The sequence below is a fragment of the Hyperolius riggenbachi genome, chromosome 8, assembly GCF_040937935.1.
Source record: "Hyperolius riggenbachi isolate aHypRig1 chromosome 8, aHypRig1.pri, whole genome shotgun sequence".
NCBI classification, from domain to species: domain Eukaryota; kingdom Metazoa; phylum Chordata; class Amphibia; order Anura; family Hyperoliidae; genus Hyperolius; species Hyperolius riggenbachi.
Genome location: NC_090653.1, coordinates 200,358,660 through 200,382,117, shown reverse-complemented (window position 1 = coordinate 200,382,117; position 23,458 = coordinate 200,358,660). Strand labels below are relative to the sequence as shown.

At 43.8% G+C, this 23,458-nt stretch overlaps 1 protein-coding gene across 3 annotated transcripts in view; it reads right to left on the bottom strand.

Annotated features, from left to right (window-relative positions):
• The window catches only part of ASTN2 (astrotactin 2), an 818,428-nt gene that overhangs the window by 658,504 nt on the left and 136,466 nt on the right, over positions 1 to 23,458 (bottom strand). Inside the window, exon 2 of one of the 3 annotated variants that reach the window (XM_068248105.1) lies at positions 3,506 to 3,755. The exons of 1 other annotated variant lie outside the window; for it this stretch is intronic. In XM_068248105.1, the coding sequence (XP_068104206.1) occupies positions 3,506 to 3,628 (123 nt within the window). In that variant the 5' untranslated portion in view covers positions 3,629 to 3,755. Of the gene's footprint in view, positions 1 to 3,505; positions 3,785 to 23,458 lie in introns of all 3 variants that reach the window. One more of the 3 variants, XM_068248104.1, reaches the window with a different exon arrangement.

Sequence of the window (23,458 nt, the reverse complement as noted above, 5' to 3'; positions counted from 1 at the left end):
GCTTTAAAAAAAACACTCTTCCACAAAACTTTAAACAATTTTAAATTTAAAAATATGTAAAAAGGATAAACACGGCATGGTCTCTTGTTAAAACACATTTTCCATAAATTTTACAAGACAAATGTGCCATATGTTTGTATTACTATCAAGACGTAAAACAAGGTTGCTAACCTGGTTTCTAATTTTTCACATAAAAAAGGCCAAAACAAGCAAGACACCCACAAACTTAGATGGACGCAGGGGTGGGTGGGTGGGTGGGGGGATTTGAAGCAAAATTGTGGGTGTGGTCACAATCTTTAAGGTTAGGTGTAGGCTACGTACTGTACATGGGTGAAACAGCCATTTGTTGACAAATGCAGTAGTCCTGAGTGCCTCCCACCCCCAATGTAACAACTGCAGCAATTAAATAAAAAAAACCTGAAATAATAATATGGTATAATAATATGGTAGGACATTACACTATGGCTATGATGGCATGCAGGCAGGGAATGGCACCATTTCACATAGGTTTGCTTGCTGTTGTATTTTTGCGAAGTTCGGCTGCTGGCAAAGTAGGGCACTGTGCACTGTCACAGACAGCTGTAAACAAGTCTCTTCACCACAATAGCCATCGGGGAATAGCTCTGTGGGGCTGGGACCCCTATGGCTAATATTACTGGGCTCCTGCGTTCTGCAGCAAGTGAGGGGTTGATTAGCCCTGCTTGAATTGAAACTGTTTGGAAGCATGCTGTGTGAGTCCCCATTGTAATGAAGACCTTTGCCATAAAAACCGCAAACCTAGGCAGAAGTGGATTGTCTTCTGGAACCTGTTTTTAAACACTTACATTTTTTATATAGTTTGTCTTTGTACCCATGGTGAGATGTGACATGATGAGATGTATGTACAGTGCCAAACAAGTTAAGAACTAGGCTGTGTCTATTTTATTTTCCTTCCATTAAGGCATGCAAATGACAGCTTCGCTTTTGTTGTTACCTAGCCAGGATTATAGTGCAACCGTCACTGATAAGGAATTAAAGCCACAAAAGCTTTTTCCTGCAGATAACAACTTCTGAGACCGGGGATAGATAAAAAGGGTCAACAGTTCATATATTTTTACTCTGGCATTCTTGAGACACTGTCATTGAACAGAGACAATAAAACATTAAATCTACTTTGTAAGTGTGTGAGTGTGAGAGAGTGTGTGTGTGTGGTTTATCTCACCAATTTATTTTCATCACCTCTGGTTCCCTTCTAGTGTACCACCAGTGTTACAATTTAAGACAAGAGTTAGGGCATATGCTCCAATAGAGGTGAAACTACTGCATGAGCAGAAAAGTAACAGAGCCATATAAGTTTCAGTGTGGAGAAACCGAGAGCCCAATATAGTGTAGTATGTTAAGCATAAATGAAGTAAAGGTTATCGTGAGAAAATTATACTCACAAACGTGGATTACCACAGAGGCAACCACTGTATAGGCAGGTGAGGAGATTAGACCTGTCCTCACTCAGGGATAAGAAGTCGCTCTCTGTAGATGCGAAAGGGGGTAGATCATCCCTCCACCAGGGGTGGACACGGTATAGCAGTAGGAGAACAGAGGCGCCAGCAGGATAAAAGTGGATAAAAACTTTAAAATTTGCTGGGAGGAAGTGGTGGACTTACCTCCATAAAGCAGACACGAAAGACTGTCTGAATAGTAGTCACATTTATTAATTAGTACCCCAAAACAGTGCAACGCGTTTCGCAGGCCCAGCCCGCTTCATCAGGCAATAAACATGGGGACAAGACAGAATTTCAGCAATAGCCAGTGTAGCGCTACACTGGCTATTGCTGAAATTCTGTCTTGTCCCCATGTTTATTGCCTGATGAAGCGGGCTGGGCCTGCGAAACGCGTTGCACTGTTTTGGGGTACTAATTAATAAATGTGACTACTATTCAGACAGTCTTTCGTGTCTGCTTTATGGAGGTAAGTCCACCACTTCCTCCCAGCAAATTTTAAAGTTTTTATCCACTTTTATCCTGCTGGCGCCTCTGTTCTCCTACTGCTATATAAGTTTCAGAGATGTCTCATGTTCATTTCAACAAAAGACAATGGGCTTGATGCAAAAAGCATCAGTAAAATTGCACTGCACAGGTAGCACATAGCAGTTTTACTGGAATGAACAGCATGGAGAGGGGCAACATGCATCACCATAGCAACATGCAACATGCATGTTTCCTCCCCCCTGCCATTAGTACCTGTAAAATTACCATGTGCTGCCTGCGCACATATAACATAATAAAAATGCAGGTACCATTACATGTTGAAATCTGCTGTGGATTTGGTTGGAACATTGTCTTTAAGAATTCTTTTTTGGGGGAGGTGTCAAAATACACAATCCTTATAAAAGTACTGAGTATCCCACTTGGTGGACTACGCTATTAAGGCTAAGGTGTTTTGCCATTCCTTTTGAAAGTACTCCTTCCCAGTAATAATATACATCGTTAGGATCCTGTAAGATACCTGTGCTACTCGATTTATTTAGTTTAATTCCCTGTTTGTTGAAGTGAAGTGTGATACCACGCTGCAAAGATAAAAATAAAAACTTAAGAATGAACGTTAAAGATGAAAGGGTTTAATAAGATTGGCAATCCACTGGATAAGAATAATTCTGGAAGATCACCTACAGGTGAAGAATATTGAAACTGTCAACCTGACAAGGCCAGGAAAGCCCAGCAACTTATGGTAAGCCCAAAAGTAGGTATCTAGTGACCCACAGGTAGCTGTTGCTAGTAATATTGACAAAGCTGCACAAATTAGATCTGCATAGAAAGTGTGTCAGGAGAAAACACTTATTGTCCAAAAAAGTTTGCTCATTAACCCCTAAGCAAAGGACTAAAGGTTCTGAAACAATGTGGTCAGAACACAAAAGGCAAGGGACAGATAGATTACCTTTGCAACAGTACCAGAGGACATATTTGACAAAGGCCATTGACAGCAATTTAGTATAAGAAACATATGCCAGCTTTAATACATGGCGGAGGGTATGTTATATCTTAACGTGAACCTCCGGACTAAAAATCTACTCAGCAGAACGGGAAAGGTTTGGTGTTTCTTTAACAGTTTCACAGCATCAGAACTTTGTTTTTCTTACCAAAGCATCATTTTTAGCTGCATTTTTAGCTAAGCTCCACCCATCAAACTGCCGGGCTTTCTTTCCTTGATGCTGTGCAAAGCATGATGGGATTTTTTATGTTGTTATTCACATTGCCTAGCAACTGGGAGGGGTGATCAGCACACAGGACAGTTGGAACTGTGTCTCACGCTCCCTGTCACCTCCTTTCAACCAAAAAGATGGCTGCCCTCATGAAATCAAACATTTGCCTGTTCTTTTAAAACAGGGTGGGTAAGAGATTATATTACCTATCTATTTTAATTAACATAACTAATGTAACTTAATGACAGTATGTTTGTTTAGGCTGAAGTTACTCTTTAAAGGATAGCCAAGATAATCCAAGATAAAGTAACAAAGTTAAGCTATACTAACCTGTAGCTTCTTCCAGTTCCTATCTCCTATCTGGTCAAGCGCTGAAATTCTGCTGTCCTCCCGCCTGCCGCTGTCCTTTCCATATGATCTCTGACATTGGCTGAGTTGTGGGCTTCTGTACATGTGCGGGCGTGCCTCACGTGATCATGTTACTGTGGCTGGGAGGCGGAGCTTTCTGCACTTTCACAATTTAAGCCTTTGTGAACTTGTAGGAGAAGAATCAGAGCTTGCTGCCAGACCTACTTCACAGCTGGAGAGATTTTTCATTACCAAGCAGATCTGAATTGAAGCAACATATTACCGAACTACTGTACTACCATATGTGTGGAAATCTTAGTGAATTTGTAAATAAAGTCTAATACTGTATACCAAATGTGATAGTTTACCGACCTAATTTTTACTGAACAGCCCTTAGTGAATTAAAGTCAAAGTGCTGAAAAGTTATTTTAAAGAGATGAAAAATTATATCCTAGGAGAAAACTTGGAAGAAAAAGTGAATTGAATAAGGGCCAGTGTGTAGAAGAAGAAGAAATCTTTATTGTCATTGTAACAACCAAAATAGTAAAAACACAAACTAGGAGGAATGCATTACTGGATTTGAGCATTTCAAATAGACCAGATAATGTATCAAATGTGCAGGTTCAAGAACATTTGGGAAATAGTGATCACAACATGATAACGTTTGATCTGGTGACTGCTAGGCCGCAGGGCAGCGGGACCACTAAAACTATGAATTTTAGAAAAGCAGAGTTCAATCAACTCAGGCAGGTACTAAGTTTGGTGAACCGGAATAATGTACTACAAGGGAAGGACACTGAAGGGAAATAGCAAGCTTTTAAACTTATTCTCAATCAATATTGTAGTATGTATACCCCATATGGTAACAAAACATCTAGGAATAAAATAAGGCCTCTATGGATGAATAGAAAGGTTAGAGACAAAATGAAGGGGAAAAAGAATGCCTATAAGGTCCTAAAACAGGAGGGGACTGAGGCTGCATTAAGCAATTATAAGGCGTGCAATACAAGTTGTAAAAAAGAAATTAGGCTGGCAAAGATTGAAGCTGAAAATCAAATCGCTAGGGATATCAAATCTAATCCAAAGAAGTTTTACAAGTACATCAACTCTAAAAAAAAGAAAGGTTGACTGTATTGGACTCCTAAAGGCTGAGGGTGGGAACTCAATGGGGGATGACCACGGTAAGCCAGAGTTATTAAATGCTTTCTTTGCTTCTGTCTTCACAAGGGAAACATCACGGTTGCAAATTACAGATGCAGAAGAGTCTCAATCTTCCAATTGTAATATTAAATACTTAACGCAGGAAGAAGTGAAGGCAAGACTAAATAAATTAAAAATAGACAAGGCACCTAGCCCAGATGGCATGCATCCTCGGGTCCTAAGGGAATTAGGTTCAGTTATAGATAAACCCCTTTATCTTATCTTTTGTGACTCTCTTTCACTCTTTCCCAGTGAATTGGCGTACAGCCCACATTCTCCCATTATTTAAGAAGGGCAAAAAATCAGATCCAGGAAATTATAGACCTGTAAACTTAACATCAGTTGTATGCAAACTATTTGAGGGGTTACTAAGAGATACTACACATGACTTAATAGTAGAAAATAATCTTATTTCTCAGCATCAGCATGGGTTTACTAAAGACAGGTCCTGTTTGACTAACATGCTCAGCTTTCATGAGGTAGTGAACGCTAATGTGGATATTGGGAATGCTGTAGATGTGATGTACTGGACTTTGCAAAGGCCTTCGACACTGTTCCCCACAAAAATCTGGTGCAAAAGTTGAGGATGCAAGGACTGGGGAAGAGTTTATGTGCATGGATAGGGAATTGGCTAATGGACCAAAAACAAAGTGTTGTGGTCAATGGATCATACTCAAAATGGGTGACTGTTAGCAGTGGGGTCCCACAGGGGTCTGTACTGGGTCCAGTGCTCTTCAATTTATTTATTAATGACCTAGTAATGCAGTAGAAAGCAATGTTGCTATTTTTGCGGATAATACAAAATTGTGCAGAATCGTCAACTCTCAGGAAGATAGTGACATATTGCAACAGGACCTGGATAGTATGGCTATATAGGCACATAAATGGCAGATGAAATTCGATGTTGAAAAATGTAAAGTCATGCATTTTGGTCGTACCAATGGTCTAGCACCATACAAAATAAATGGGATACACATGGGGACATGAAACTTGGAGAAGGTACTCATCGACAACAAGTTAAATAATCGTATTCAATGCCAAGTCGCCGCAGCTAAAGCTAATGAAATTTTGGGATGCATTAACCCTCCTGGCGGTTTGCTAAAAAATCGCCAGGGGGCAGCAAATCTTTTTTTTTAAATTTTTTTTTTTTTTCATGTAGCGAGACAAAGTCTCGCTACATGATAGCCGCTGCTCAGCGGCATCCCCCCAGCCCCTCCGATCGCCGCCGGCGATCAGGAGATCCCGTTCAAAGAACGGGATCTCCTGGAGGGCTTCCCCCGTCGACATGGCGACGGGGCGGGATGACGTCACCGACGTCGTGACGTCAAAGGGGATTCCTATCCACCCCATAGAGCTGCACTGATTGGCCAGGCAGCGCACGGGGTCTGGGGGGGGGGGAGCGGCTGCGGTGCGACGGATCGGCGGGTAGCGGCGGCGATCGGGCACTGCACGCAGCTAGCAAAGTGCTAGCTGCGTGCAGCAAAAAAAAAATTATGCAAATCGGCCCAGCGGGGCCTGAGCGGTGCCTTCCGGCGGCATAGCCCGAGCTCAGCTCGGGCTTACCGCCAGGAAGGTTAAAAGGGAAATAAACACTCGAGATGCTAGCATGATATTGCCCCTGTTTAACTCTCTAGTAAGGCCACATCTGGAATATGGAATTCAGTTCTGGGCACCACATTACAGGAAAGATATTGCAGTTTTAGAGCAGGTGCAGAGACTAGCAACAAAATTGATACGTGGGATGGAAGGTCTCACTTACCAAGAAAGGTTAGATAACCTGGGTTTATTTAGTCTAGAGAAAAGACGCCTTAGAGGAGATCTAATTAACATGTATAAATACATCAGAGGGCAATATAAAATCTAAGCTTTTTATCTCTAGGCCTTCTCAAAGGACTAGAGGACATGATCTGCGCATGAAGGAAAAACGTTTTAGCCACGTATTTAGGAAAGGGTTCTTTACAGTAAGAGTGATTAAGATGTGGAATGCATTGCCACAGGAAGTAGTTATGGCAAATTCTATACCTACATTTAAAGAGAATCTGTACTCTAATATTCTTACAATAAAAAGCATACCATTCTATTCATTATTTTCTCCTGTGCCCCTCTGTGCTGTTTCTGCCACTCTCTGCTGCAATCCTGGCTTGTAATTAACAGTTTTAGGCAGTGTTTACAAACAAACTAACCAGCTTCTAATAGGCTCAGCTAAGCATAGTGTGTGAGTCATTCAAAGTGTGCAGGGGGCCTGCAGAGGGTGTGTATCGCTTCTACCAATCACAAGCAGCCCTGCACATTCCACACAATCAAGCCTTAGCCCGACAAACAGGACAGAGGAAAGATACATTGATTTATTACAGAGACAGTGCAGTTAGGAAAGACTGCAGTAAGCCAGAGCAGATTAGAACAGGCATAGGAACTTATAGGATAGAAGAACTAAGGCTGAAAAATTTGTTACAGAGTCTCTTTAAAGGGGGCTTAGATGCTTTCCTTGCGTTGAAAGATATCCATGGCTACAATTACTAGGTAATGCCCAGTGATGTTGATCCAGGGATTTTATCCGATTGCCATCCAGGGTCGGGAAGGAATTTTTTCCCCTTTTGGGGCTAATCGGACCATGCCTTGTAAGGGTTTTTCGCCTTCCTCTGGATAAACAGGGATATAGCAGATAGTAGAGAGATGGTCGGCACATGCAGGGTAATCAGCGTAAAAAAGCTTTATTCCAAAAAGGCTTCATGCAATTTGCTTAGATAAAACATCCATGTAAAAGATAGATCCTACCCGATACTCAGATAGCTGTGGGGTGAGGTGGGAGCGGTGGGGGCCGCCTTACGACCGTTTCGCTCTCCTGAGCGTCTTCAGAATCAATGCGCACGCTGCAACGCTGACTCTCGCCGCATTTAAAGAAAGGGTAACCTCCCATGTTGCTACGCGTGCGAGTCCCCGCCGTGCGTCTGTTCTTCCGGGTGATTGCAGTCATCTGACATCCTCCACCCGGAAGTTCAGGCGTTCCACGCTAGTTGTAACTTCATGCGTACATTTCTATTGTGTACGCATGATGGTATTACAGCCACTAGTTGGCGCCAAAGTAAAGGGAAGATGCATACATGTACCCACTGTGCAAACGAAAGTTGCTTCTTTGTGGATGCATGTTATGCAAACTCTACGTGAGTTAGTTAGTGAGGAAGTTTCCCTTTCTTTAAATGCGGCGAGAGTCAGTGTTGCAGCGTGCGCATTGCCTCTGAAAACGCTCAGGAGAGCGAAACGGTCGTAAGGTGGCCCCCACTGCTCCCATCACACCCCACAGCTATCTGAGTATTGGGTAGGATCTATCTTCTACATGGATGTTTTATCTAAGCAAATTGCATGAAGCCTTTTTGGAATAAAGATTTTTTACGCTGATTACCCTGCATGTGCCGACCATCTCTCTACTATCTGCTATATCGAATTTGTGGTTTCTTAAGATCTGAGCACGCAACTAACAGCACAACCCGATACTAACTCCTCAACACCAATTGTCTGTCTTAAAGCACAAGTCATAAGATCTGCAGTGCCGGTTTCTTTTTCTCTAAAAGTATATAAGCAGGGATATGTGAGGGAGCAGGCTGGTGTTGTACTTTGTTCTCTGGTTGAACTCGATGGATGTATGTCTTTTTCCAACCCAAATAATATGTAACTATGAAATTCTAAAGTTCAAAAAACACAAACAAAAAGCATGAAAAAGAATAAAACAACACAGTATTTAATTCCTACACACATTGCATTGCACAAGCCTCTTACCAACATGACCACTTAGTAGCATTTAACCTATAATGGCTGAAGAATAAAAAAACATTCCTTAATCTACTTTTCAAAACATCTTAATAAGTTTATATAAAACGTCTGCCACGAGGCAGACATTCAAATAACACATGACCTGGGTGTGAAGGCCCGTTTCCACTAACTGCAAATTTGCAATGCAAATTTTACAAACTGAAAATGTAACCAATGAATGTCAATGGAGTCATTTACGTTGAATGCGAATTTTTGCATGCGGTACGATGCAGAAAAAATATGGATGGCATGCTGCAGATTTCTGCACTGCACTTCCGTTTCTCATGCAATGATTGTTAAATACATGAATATGCATTATAATGCGGAAATTCGCATACAGGGAAAATGTATTCGAAATTAAATATCCTAGTGGAAATAGACTCTGAATATTCCTAAAGTAATAGGAAGTATTTAATTCTTCTAATGGAAGAAGAGGACAGCCAACTATCTGCTGGGCAACCTTAAAAATCCGATGCTTTTTCTGTGCTGCTCTGCAGCTGAAAAACACACAGAGACAGTAGACCTAGTTACTCTCTACTGTACAGCAGTAAAAGGACACTAACAATTTCTCAGGAATTTTATTCTTCCAATGCACCCTTAAAAAGTATAATCTCTTGTGTGCCTTCTTCAGTACTTCAGCAATATGATATACTACCAGCTGCCTGATCCACTCTTCCAGCAACCTCCTCCTAACTACCCCATGCATCTCAAACTCCCATGAACAACTACAGGACTTCACTAGAGCTGCCCCATCAGCTGCCCCATCATATGGAACTTTCTCCCACTGCCCCCTCCTTCAAACAAACCCTCAAAACTCACCTTCTTAAGAAGGCCTACCCCTCCTTTCATGACACCGCACTCTCCCTTTACCTTTAAAGTTTACCTGAGATGAAAAGCGTCTCAGGTACAATACTTACCTGGTGCTTCCTTAAGGCGTAGAATGCTCCCAGGGACGGGAGCCTGAAGTGGGAGCTGCTCGTGAAGCCCGACTTGGCCAGGCTTTCGGCTAAATTGGCAGGGACCGGAGCCACCCGGGGAGATGGCGAGAGACAAGCGGGCCTATAGCAGCGGGAACGCGAAGAAAGCTTTGCGCAGCCCAGGGCGTGCAGGTGCAGTTGCCGTCAACTTACAAGTCGACGGTAACAAAACTTGCTGGTGGCAGGAGAACTTAGCATTGTGCAGGACCAGCATGGGACAGGATGCCTGCTGGGGGCTTGGGGAAGCCCCAGGTAAGTGAAAATGTTTGTTTTTATAGCAATATTCAGTTCTGCTTTAAAGAGAAACTCTGACCATGAATTGAACTTTATCCCAATCAGTAGCTGATACCCCCTTTTACATGAGAAATCTATTCCTTTTCACAAACAGACCATCTGTGCTGTATGACTGATATTGTGGTGAAACCCTCCCACAAGAAACTGAGTACCGTGGTACTCCTGGCAGTTTCCTGTCTGTGAACCTTGTTGCATTGTGGGAAATAGCTGTTTACAGTTGTTTCCAACTGCCAAAAAAGCATGCAGCAGCTACATCACCTGCCAACTGTAAAAATGTCACCATGTAATAAATGTCAGAATGTAAATCAGGGATTTAAAAGATTTTACAATGGGCAAACACTGACTAAATCATTTATACATAATTATTGTAAAAATGAAGCACTTTTTTTAATTACATTATTTTCACTGGAGTTCTTCTTTAAGGAAGCCCCAGGAAAGTATGGATGGAATCTGAGACTCTTCTCATCTCAGGTTCCCAGTAAGCCTTTAGCAGAGCCCTATCTCCTTGTGTATCGTACTTGATCGTGCATCCTGTCCATAGAATAATGAATAAAGAACTTGAATTACTTGGACTACTACTTCAGTGTATGATCGGGCATTGTGCGTCTTACTGCTTATTACCTGTATTGTGTTGTCTGTCACCCCATCATCATTGTCTGCAACCTATATAAAAATGTGTTAAATACTGTAATATTAATAATTTCTTTCATTTGCCCCTTTCTAACTCTGAATGCCACAAAATTATTTGTGCATGCCTCGATTATTTTGAAGAAGAAGAGAAGTCCTGGATGTGGGAGTGAGAGGAGGTGACTAAGCTAGAGGACAGGAGGGTCTCCTGAGAGGAGCAAAGTCTCCAGGTGGGATAGTATATGTAGATTGAGTTTAAAAAGCTTTGTATTACAGGGTGAGGAGTTTGAACTGGATCCTTTGGTTAATAGGTAGCCAACAGAGAGACTGACAGAGGGGGGCTGCGTCAGAGGAGTGGGAGGAGAGGTAGTTGAGGTGGGCAGCAGAGTACAGTAGGGACTGAAGAGGTGTTAGGCCTGGTGCACACCAAAACCCGCTAGCAGATCCGCAAAATGCTAGCAGATTTTGAAACGCTTTTTCTTCTTTTTCTGTAGTGTTTCAGCTAGCGTTTTGCGGTTTTGTGTAGCGGTTTTGGTGTAGTAGATTTTATATATTGTTACAGTAAAGCTGTTACTGAACAGCTTCTGTAACAAAAACGCCGGCAAAACCGCTCTGAACAGGCGTTTTTCAGAGCGGTTTGCGTTTTTCCTATACTTAACATTGAGGCAGAAACGCATCCGCAATCCAAAAAATGCCTCACCCCGGGAGTATGCGTTTCAGCAAAACGCCTCCCGCTCTGGTGTGAACCACCCCATTGAGATACATTGACCAAGCGTATCCGCAGCCGCAAGCGGCTGCATAAACGCTGAAAAAGCCGCTCGGTGTGCACCAGCCTTTAGTCTGTTTTTTTTGGCAGACAGCAGTGTAGGGTGTTCCAATAGTCAAGACAGGATATGATTAGAGCACGTGCAAGCATTTTATTAGCCAAGAAAAGAAAGGAACGGAATCTGGATATGTTTTTGAGATGGAAGTAGCAAGAGGTAGTTAATGTGTTAATAATTGGTCTTGAAGAGAGTGCAGAGTCCAGAGCTACCCCCAGACAGAAACCTTTAGGAGTTGAGGTTATTGGGGTGTTTCCTACATTGATGGTAACTATGGGTGGGGGAACAGACAGAGAATGTGGAAATATCATAATTTTCATGTTAAGTTGGAAACAATATGACATGAATGTAGAGACAGCAGTTAGACTGTCAGGGAATCGAGATAATAGTGTGGAGAGGTCAGGGGCTGAGAAATAGATTTGTGTGTCATCATCATACTACACTTCATTGTGTGTGTTTCATGTGTCCTTATTTAAACATACAATCTATTAGTCAATGCAGATATACATTACTTATTTGCCTTGTGATTTTGGAGATAAAAATTATTATTAATATTAATTTATAAAGCGCCAACATATTCTGTGACGCTGTAAAAAGTAAGAAAACAAACAAGGGGCACATAATGATACAGACAATGATATGCATCAAATATGGGCACAGGTACAAAATACAGAATTGGTGACTACAACGACAAGTGTAAACAATGACAAGTGTAATATGATAAATAAAACGTATAACAGAGTGCAAGCTACCAAATTAATAACACATTCCAAGACACAAAGGGGTGAGGAAGCCCTGCCCCTGCAAGCTTACAATCTAGAGGAATGGGGGGAAACAAGAGGTGGGGAAGTATGCAGTGCTTAGGTTACTTAGTATGGAATAATGCAGAGAGAAGCAGCAGAGGAAGAGTGAAAAGTGAGATGAAGGAGACGATCAGCCGAGTTCAGCACTGAATGGAGTGGTGCCAGTCGGTTAGTTGGTAGTCCACAAAGCAATATATTACAATAGTCCAAACAAGATATAATAAGAGCATGTACTCACATTTTAGCAGTGTCCTGAGTGAGAAAAGAATGGATGCAGGATAGCTGTTTGAGTTGGAGATGACAGGAGCTGGTTAGTGAGTGAATGTGAGGAATAAATGAGAGAGAGGAATAAAATATTACCCCTAATCAACATGCTTTGGGAACTGAAGTTATAGAGGTGCTATTAACATGTATTTTTATATGAGGTAGATAGGTGGACAGAGATGCTGGAAAAATGATTAGTTCTGCGAGATGTCATGAAAGAGAATATAGCAGAAAGACAGTCGAGAATATAGCAGAAAGACAGTCAGGAACACATGTGAGGAGGGAGTTAAGGTCTGGGGCCGAGAGAAACACTAGTGTATCATCTGCATATAGGTGGTATTGAAAACCAAACAAGTTGATTACGTTTCCAAGGCAGTGCATGTAGATGGAAAATAGGAGCTGATTGAGGACAGAGTCGTGAGGTACCCCCACAGACAAAGGATGTGGAGAGGAGGTCTGATCTGAGTAAGAGACAGTTAAAGACCTTCCAGAGGAATAGGAAGATATCCAAGAGAAAGCGAGGCTCTTTATGCCTATAGATGAAAGAATCTGTAGAAGTAAACTGTGGTCGACAGTATCAAATGCTGATGACAGTTCAAGAAGGATGAGTATGGAGTAATGGCATTTGGACTTAGCTGAGAAGCGTAAGAAGACCTTTGTCCACTTTAGTAAGAACTGTTTCCTTCTTTCTCCCCCCCCCCCTTTTCCCTTTTCACTGATCAGAAACACTTTATTACATCAAACTTAATTGTCACAACAAATGTTGAATTAATCAGCACGTTAGCACTTTTCTCCTCTTACATAAATACTGTGATAGATTGAGACTTACTCTAAAGCACTTAGCACTTTATTTACCAATATTTATTGGTTTGTTAATTTGGTTCTGATATGCTTCACTGTCACATCAGTCCTTGATTGGGAGGTTGCAAATGTGATTACTTTTTTTTCTTCTCAAATTTCTATTTTCATTGAGTCAGAGGAATATACAATCACTAATAAAAAGCAATACAACTACCAAAACTTGACAGTACAAACATAACTCAATGGCAAAACCACAGTACTGGAAATATTCTCTATAGCTAAAATCTTGGCCGTCCGTGGAATACTCCAGGCCCAAATTTAAATAGAAGCAAACAGAACACACACACACACACAATCACAAAACAACACAAAACCAAACAAAACTAAACAAAAAAAGGGGGGGAGGAGGAATGCTAGTCCAATTGGATTCTTCAACCAAATGCACAGCCTTCAAATTCTACTGCATATTATCCTCCACCAACTTCCCACGAACTCCAATCGAAGTCATTACCCCAAGCCTCTCTCTGAACTCCAGCCAAGGCTGCCCATTGGCTATAAAACTTCCCCATCTTATTTTGTGCCGACATAACTAATTCCTCCATCGTCATTGTGTCATTGAGGGCTTCAGCCAGGTCTACTTAACCCAGTTGGGCATCAACTTTCCAATTCCTGGCTATCAAATACCTGACTGAGGACATCAAATGGCCAAGAATAGATCCCTTTGAGTTTTTTATTGAACCTGGAAACATTGAGAGTAACGCAATCTCTGGGGAGTGAGCTATATGGCATAAGTTCATTTCCTCCAACCACTGAAAAGCAAGTCTCCATAGGTGAGAAATGCTATCACAACCCCACCACATATGTAAATAATCCCTGGGCTCTTTCCCACATCTCCAGCATATGTCCGAGCCACCCTCCTGCCATTTTGAAATCTGTGCTGGAGTACGAAACCATTGGATCAGGAGCCTGTAGTTCCTTTCCTGCATTTTGCTTGCCCTCGATGACCCATGCGTCAGGGCCAGTGCCTTTTTTCCAGTCACTAGGTGAAAACTGTTTACCTAAGTCTGCTTCCCATTGTGAGCAGGTATGATAAAACTGACTGGGAGAGACATCCAGCAGTATTTTATACATTTTTGATAGGACATGTTCTGGTCGATGGTCGCTGAGACATAGGCTCTCAAAGGCCGTACAATTCCTCATTAACTGAGATGAAGGCAAAAGTGATTTAACATAACTACATAATTGCTAATAATGTAACCATTCTAAAATGTTGGGGCTGCTACTACTTGCAGATAACAAATCCCCAATGGGGAGGGGACCCACTAACCAAACATTTTCCCATTGTTGGCCAGTCCCTTCTATTAAGACCACAAAAAAGTATTAGCTCTAACTGCAAATGCAAAGCCCAGGTTATCAAAAATGGGAGTGAGGGGACTCGGAATAGATGAGTACAGTAAAGGAGATCCCCCTCCCGACAAGGCACCTCAAATTGTCAATACATTTCGTACCAGGAAGGGGATGCCAACTAGAGACTTTCTAAGACACACAGGGATTCAGGGCAAAGCCCTGATGTCCAGATCTATTATCTGGGATTCTAGTTTAACCCACTGCTTTGTTTCATGACTGTGATACCAGTCTATTATGTGGGACAATGCTATTGCCCTATGGTACAATTCCAAGTCGGGTAGGAGCTGTTTCTGTGTAGTGGTTTGCATGAAAGCCAGACTGGAACTGACCAAGCTGGGAATTAGCAGATAAATAATGGCTTAGTTAAGTATGTATATGGCATTCAAATAATTTAGATGCAAATGGTAAAACAGACACAGGGCAGTAGTTGGCACATGCAGTGGAGATGTTTTTTTTTTAAGTAGTGGTGTAACAGCCTTTTTAAATGAGAAAGGAAAATACCAGTGGAGAGGGATTGGTTAAACAGAGATGTTAGTACAGAGATGAGGCTAGCAGCGGAATGGGATAGGATCCAAAGAACAGGTGGTAAGATGAGATTTGGAGATTAGTGAGGAGAGAGGCTGTTTGGAGAGTGGAGAGAAGGCAGATAGAGACCAATCAACAAGAGGGGTGAGATGGAATTTGAAGTCTGCATGGAAAAACCGCTTTGGATTTTGGCAATTTTATCAGTGAAGTATGTTGCAAATTCTTCAGCTGATAAGCATGAAGTAGGAGGGAAGGGGTGGGGGGGAGGTGGACAGAGCAAGGAGTTAAAAGTGCTGAACAAGCGCTTTGGATTATGGGGGTGGGAGAATATGAGGTAGGAAAAATATGACCGTTTTACAGAAAAGAGAGCATCTCTAAAGTTGTTTAAGGCTTTTTTTGTATGAGATGAAGTCCTCATTTGTGTTGGTTTTTCTCCAGCGCTGTTCAGATATAGACTAGAGCACCTCATCAACTGTTTAGTAGCTTTGGTCAGCCACGACTGGGGATTGACATGATGAGGTTGAACATTGGTAAGAGGTGCAACTGCATCCATGACTTGCATGATTGAGCTGTGGTAGTGTATACCCCTTATACTGCCCCTTTACCTTCCTCAACCCATGGACTATATATACCATCCCCCTATAGTGTCCCTTTTATCCTCCACACCCTTGTGGATTATATACCCTAACCCCTTATTCCCACAGCAACCCCCTACCATGCTAATGCTAATGTTTTGCTTTGGCAATGCTAAATGTATTTGGTCCTGCAAATAAAGTTTTTTTTTCAAATTGGATTTGGATTAGCGTGTTACTGCTAACTCTGGGTCAGTAAGTTTGGGTCATGTGAGGAGAGGGGCCAGGGCATCATATTGCATGTCTAGGTTGTGGTAGCTTCTGTGCATATGTGAGCATACTTGTGCCAGCGTAGTAGGAAGAGAGGGGGAGAGAGAGAAGTTTAGTAAGATAAGATCAGAGAGCAGAAGTGGAGCATTAGTAAAACCAGCGATAGAACAGGGATGAGTGAGTATGAGGTTGAGCGTATGGCCGTAAAGGTGAGTTGGAGCAGTGGTCCACCGAGACAAGCCTTAGGAGGAAGTAGATGTACAGAGGCGCCAAAAGGATAAAATATGCTAAAATGTTTAAAATATTCGGGTGGCGGCGGTGGACCGGCCACTCAGAAATAGACTCGATGCTGTCGCTTAAGATAAAGACAAATTATTCACATACTCCATGAACAGAACCGCAACGCGTTTCACGGGTATATTCCCGCTTCCTCAGGCAATAAACAGATAGGAGTACACAGTACAGTCTCAAGGTCACGAATAGCGCCTCTTCGTGAGATTACTAATTCATGAGATCACTAATTTTATCCTTTTGGCGCCTCTGTACATCTACTTGTCAAGATATCCACCCTTGGTGGTTGGAAGGGTGACAAACCCTCCTTTCCTTCTTCAGAGAGCGACATCTTAATCCTGAGTGGGGACAGGTCTAATCTCCCCACCTGCCTATATAACTATATAGTGGTTGCCTAAACGGTAACCCATGTTTGTAAGTATAATACTTACTCCACACTAATTCTCCCTGATCCAATACATACTACACTATATTGGGCTCTCGGTTTAGGAGGAAGTAAGTGGTGTCAACAGAATTGTTGATGTCAACAAGAATGCTAAAGTAACCCATGATGATGGTAGGGATTTCAGAGGACAGTAATTGGAGGTGCCATGCAGAGAAGTGATCTAAGAAAACTGAAGCAGGGCCAGAAGGGCAGTAAATAACCGTGAGGGAGAGTATAGTCAGACTGCATGGTCTCCAAAGGATGGGAAAGAAAGAGAAGGAATAGGAAAGAGCAGCTTAAAGAAGCATCTATCAGAGAGGAGAATGTCCACACCACCACAATGTTTATTCCGGCTTCTAGGAGTGGCTCTCCTCAGGGAACCATGTTGATCCACATAATCACATTTTATGTTGGCACTGCTGGCCCATTGCTGCTCGGCAAACAGCAGTCCCCCCCCCCCCCAGTGGATGACAACAGTGGAGTTAAGAGAGACGTGGATGACGTACAAGGATAGTGGAAAGGGGTAATTGGTTAAAAACACTAGTGAGGGCATATTACTTTGTTGATAATTGAAAAGTCAGGAAGGCTTTAATTAAAAAAAGTCGGAAAGACCCGGTAAGTCAAAATAAACTCTAGCTTGAGCTTCAAATCTGCTGTCCGGGTTTCCTCTCCAAAAACTATGCAAGGTAAAAGAAATCCTAACGGCTAACTAATGCACTTTTATTGTCTAAAATTTAGCTAAAGGACACATGATGTGAGAGCGATATAAAGGCTGCCATATTTATTTTACCAATTGCCTAGCAGTGCTGCTGATCTTTCATGAATCAATAGTGTCTAAACACCTACTTGAAACAAACATGCAGCTAATTTAGCCAGACTTCAGACTTCAATTTTGATTTGGAGGCTTGTTCAGGGTCTATGGCTAAAAGTATTAGAAGCAAAGGACCAGCAGGAAAGTTTGAATTGCATAAGGAAATAAACATGGAAGACTCTATATCATTACCACTTCAGGTTTCCTTTAAATGCAGAGAGCACAGCATTAGAAATGCCTCTTCATAAGACAGCAGTCAACTGTTATAACCACCAACAGTCTACTTTATGTATTTCTTACAATCCACATTCATCGTAATGAAAGTGAAAAGAGCTGCCCCTACCCTTTGGAATGCCTTGCTACACCCAATCAAACAAAAACTAAAACAAAACTGAAAAACCACCTGTTTAGTCTGGCATTTTTGCTCACACAACATTCTCCTGTAACATATTCCAAACCACAACTATGTACTGATCTGAGACAAGTCTATACACTTCGAGTCCTATGGGCGAAAAGCGTTTTACAAATGTTTAGCCGTTGTTGATTATTTTGGCAGGCTTGGGAACGTCAAGTAGGATAACCCAGGTAAGATGATCTTTCATAGGATTTTGTACTTAATGGGAATCCTCCTAAAAGACAGGGACACATTTGAACTTGCTTTACTGGCTCTTGCTTTATTTTGGCAAGTGGCAGCGGTGGAGAGCATGACATGTGTGGTGTTGTTTAACGGTGATCTTCAATCAAGTTTGAGAAGATATTAGCCTGGGGTCATTTCCAAGGATATTGGTGTGGGGTTATTATTTAAAGGGTTCAATTCATTTTCATCACTTTGTGGAAATAGGTACAGGGTACAGTATGACCCTATACTTATTTTATCTGGGGTGGGTGGGAATCTGGGGAGCTCTTGTTAAAGGGAACTCTCAGATGCCACCATGAATCCCTTCAGGGCCTACACCCACAGGCATGTAGGAAGTTACCCGCACCTTCTCCTAGGCACCAGAGGTGGAGATGAGCCCTTTTGTCCATGGATTGTACAAGGGCTTTGGGGGAGAGGGGGAGGCTTTGTTGCCCCTCTCTTCCAGTGCCCCCTAATATCGTGGACCATGTTGTCTTGTATAATTCAAGGTACGGAGCCCACATGGTCTGGGCTCCGAATTTAGTTTATATCAGCCTGCATGGATGACAAGAGATTAAAGAGGCTTGAGAGGGGGGACCCCACGCTGTATGTTTTCTTAAAATGTATAAATTGTGTATAGAAAACGCTGTATATATTAAACTGTGCCAAAGCAAAATGCCATTTTAACAATTTAACCACTTGGGGACCGCCCCCAGCCGATGGGCGGCGGCAAGGGCTGGGCCCAAATGACCGCAATACGCCCATCGGCGGTGGCGGCATCAGTGGTGGCTGTGCGGCGATCGCGTCATCCATGACGCGATCTGCCACCGGAATTAGGCTCCGCCCACTCTGCACGTAACCCGCCGGCCAATTAGCAGCGCCGGCGGGTTTTAAATGCGGAGATCCGGCCAATCAGACGCGTATAATACACTTTGTTATTGTAACAAAGTGTATTATACTGGCTGCCTCCTCCTCTGATGGTCACATCGCCGCCGGACCATCAGAGAGGAAGGCAGCCCTGACAGTAAGCACAGCAACACTCATTTTTTTACCCACAGACCACCCGATCGCCCACCCCAGCCCTCAGGACCCCCCCTGACCAACCCCTGGTTGCACCCAAGCACTCACATAAAAACCCATTAATCACTCCCTGTCACTAACTGTCAACGCTATCCCATAGACTAGGTCCCTAACTGCCCCCTAGGGTCCCCTGATCACCCCCCCTACCCTCAGATCCCACCCAGACTCCCCCCCGACCACCCCCCTGTATACTGTATACGATTGTATACAGCTACCTTACCCACTGATCACCTGTCTATCACCTGCCTATCACCCCTTGTCACCACCACCCATCAGAGCAGACACTAAACTGTCCCTTGAAGCACCTGATCACCCACCCAGACCCTCAGATTGCCCTCAGACCCCCCCCCCCCTCCTGATAACCTCCCCAGTGCATTGTTTACATCTATTCTCCCCTGTAATCACTCACTGATCTCCCATCGGTCACCCCCTGTGTCTGCCACCCATCAGATTAGGACCCAGTCTGCCCCGTGCGAGCACCTAATTAACCCCCCACACCCTCAGATCGCCCTCAGACACCCCCCCTCCCCGCCCCCAAATACCTTCCCAGTGCATTGTATTTGACTGTGCTGTAATTGTATTTAATTGCGCTGACATCGTATTTGATTGCGCTGTAATTGTATTTGATTGTCCCGTGATCGGCTATGATTGTCCCGTGATCGGCTTTGATTGTCCCGTGATTGCCCTGTGATTGATTGCCCTGTGATTGCCCTGTGATTACCCTGTGATTGATTGCCCTGTGATTGGCTTGTGATTACCCTGTGATTGGCCTGTGATTACCCTGTGATTGTCCCGTGATTGGCTTTGATTGTCCCGTGATTGGCTTTGATTGTCCCATGATTGCCTTGTGATTGATTGCCCTGTGATTGGCCTGTGATTACCCTGTGATTGGCCTGTGATTGGCTTTGATTGTCCCGTGATTGGCTTTGATTGTCCCGTGATCGGCTTTGATTGTCCCGTGATTGGCTTTGATTGCCCCGTGATTGGCTTTGATTGCCCCGTGATTGGCTTTGATTGCCCCGTGATTGGCTTTGATTACCCCGCGATTGGCTTTGATTGTCCCTCGATTTGAGTGCCATGTGATTGGCCTGCGATTGCCCTGTGATTGCCTTTGATTGTCCTGTGATTGCCTCTGATTCCCCACTCGCCACCACCCCCATTGTCACTATCCTAGTGATCTAAAAAACAGTGATCAGTGAAAACTGTCACTTTTTTAGTATCACTAGTTTTAGCAGTTAGGCCAGTTAGCTAGGCCCCTTTGTAAGTATCAGTTAGTGCTCAGCCCACTGCACCACAGTCACTAATTAGCGTCATCACTGTCGCTAATCAACATTGGTACTATATAGTATCTGTAAGGCCTAGTGCACACCAGAGCGGTTCTGGTGCGGTTTGCGATCCGCTTGCGGGTGCGGATCCGCTAGGGTAATGTATTTCAATTGGCTGGTGCACACCAGAGCGGGAGGCGTTTTGCAGAAACGCATACTCCCGGGCTGCTGCAGATTTTGGATTGCGGATGCATTTCTGCCTCAATATTAAGTATAGGAAAAACGCAAACAGCTCTGAAAAACGGCACTTCAGAGCGGTTTGCCTGGCGTTTTTTGTTACAGTAGCTGTTCAGTAACAGCTTTACTGTAACAATACACGAAATCTACTACACCAAAAATGCTTCACAAAACCGCAAAATGCTAGCTGAAATGCTACAGAAAAAGAAGAAAAAGCGTTTCAAAATCTGCTAGCATTTTGCGGATCTGCTAGCGTTTTTTGGTGTGCACCAGGCCTCAGTGATCATTACTGATCGCAGTCAGATCTATATTAGGGTCACTAGGATCCACAAAAAAATGCAGTGTTTGTCCGATCATGCCTGATCGTTTGCCTGCATTGCGTTCAGCCCGCCCCACCGCAGTGACAGAAATTTTTTTTTCTGATCACTGCAAAAAACACTGTACAATAGCTGTGGCACTGTAAAGATCAGTTTTGATTTTTTTTTTAATCAAAACTCAGTGACCACAGCTTTCTACCTCTTAAATACTCCCTTTTGCTGGGTAGGTGCTCTTTTTTTCTGAGTAGTCTCAGAGGAATACCCCCTAAATTTAGCAGTCCACCATGGCAAGAAAGGGGTATTCCGATGATGAGGTTCTCAGGTACATGGCCGAGTCAGATGAGGACGATTGGGCCGCCTCATTCGACGAATCTTCCGGGTCAGAGTTTGAACCTGTAGAGAGCAGTGGCTCACTGACCGATAGTGATGATGAGGTTGAGGTCCCGGCTAGAGCCAGGCATACCACACCCCATGTTGTTGGACCGCAGGTAGCGCAGGATCGGCCTCAAGGGCAGCAGAGTGGTGTTAGTGCTGGTCTGAGATTTCATGGTGGGGCAGGCACCAGCAGCACAACATCTCCTGGACCTAGCACCAGTACTTCCGTAGACCCTGGTGAAGTGGCAAGCACCAGCATGGAAGTTGAAACTGGTTTGGTGGCACGTGCAGTAAGATCCCAGTCGCAGCTACCAAGAAGACTGGCCCGTACTACCCCTAGTTTACCAGAGGTGCTGGCAAACCCAAATTGGCAATCCCCTTATTCCGCAGCACCCGTACTTCCCCCTTTCACCGCCCAGTCTGGAGTCCAGGTGGAGACAGATAATCTAGGATCGGCCCTAGACTTTTTCTATCTGTTTATCACCCAGGATCTCTTACACTTAATTGTGGCAGAGACCAACCGTAAGGCCACACAATATTTAACCGCCAATCCGGAAAAGTTCCTTGCCCAGCCTTTTCGGTGGAAACCAGTCCAAGTTTCCGAAATTAAATTTTTTTTGGGTCTTCTCCTTCACACGAGACTTGTAAAGCAGAATGTGTTGCGGTCTTATTGGTCTACGGACCCAGCATGTCATGTTCCCCTGTACTCTGCTGCCATGTCCAGGACACGATTTGAGAACATCCTGCGCTTCCTGCACTTCAATAACAACGAAACCTGTCATCGAAGTGACCACCCCGCTTTTGACCGGCTCCACAAAATTCGGCCTCTCATAGACCACCTGTCATCCAGATTTGCAGATGCTTATACCCCTGAACAGGACATCTGCGTAGACGAGTCCCTCATACGTTTTACCGGGCGCCTTCGCATCAAACAGTACATCCCAAGAAAGCGCGCCCGGTATGGGGTGAAACTGTATAAGCTCTGTGAAAGGCCCACAGGCTATACAACTTATTTTAGGGTCTATGAGGGGAAAGACTCAAAATTGGAGCCGGTCGGATGCCCTGACTACCTGGGGAGCAGTGGAAAGGTTGTGTGGGACTTGGCGTCACCCTTGTTCCAGAAGGGGTACCATCTTTTTGTGGACAATTATTACACAAGTGTGGCCCTCTTTCAGAACTTAAAAATAGAAAAAATCCGATGCTGTGGCACCATGCGGCCTAGTCGCCTGGGCTTCCCCTAACGGCTCATTACCACCAGACTTGAGCGGGGGCAGAGGGCCGCCTTGTGTGCTGACGACCTGCTCGCAGTGAAATGGAAGGACAAGAGGGAGGTTTACTTCCTGTCCACCATTCACACAGACACGACAGTTGAGATTCAACGGCGAACTGAGGTAATTGAAAAACCCCTTGACGTCCACGAGTATAATACTAACATGGGAGGGGTGGACTTCAATGACCAGAGGTTAGCGCCCTATTTAGTCGCCCGAAAAACAAGACGCTGGTATAAAAAAGTGTCTTTTTACCTCATTCAATTGGCAATTTACAACAGCTTTGTTCTCTACAGTAAGGCTGGGAGAACTGGATCGTTTCTACAATTTCAGAGACAGATCACTATGGAACTCCTGTATCCAGGAGGTGCCGTGGCCCAACCCCAAGATGCAACTAGCCGGCTGCATGGAAGGCATTACGCCTATCCAATTCAGAGTACCCCAGGTCACCGAATCAGAAGAAAACGTTGTCGTGTCTGCAGCAGGGCTGGAATAAGGCGTGACACCACTGTTTATTGTCCCACCTGTCCTGACCAGCCTGGCCTATGCCTAGGGGAGTGTTTTGAGAGGTACCACGAGCAGGTACACTATTAGAGAGTAGGGAACTCCAGACACAGCGGTAGGCACACAAGGGTTTCTCAGTGCTATTTCACACTGCTGCGATGCGTTAGGGCAAAATGCCTAGCGAAAGTCACACTTTGCGGTCCCCCCCTATGCCGGAAGTGCTTGACTTAACGCTAGTGCATGCCTACGTTACTGCGTGGCTTCTGCGGCAATTTCGGTCGGCCCGGAAGTCATGTCAGTCTATGGCGACGCAGTTCATTACTAGGCCGAATGCTACTCTTGTGGTATTCCCTGAAGGTCTGTTTTGGACGATACGGTG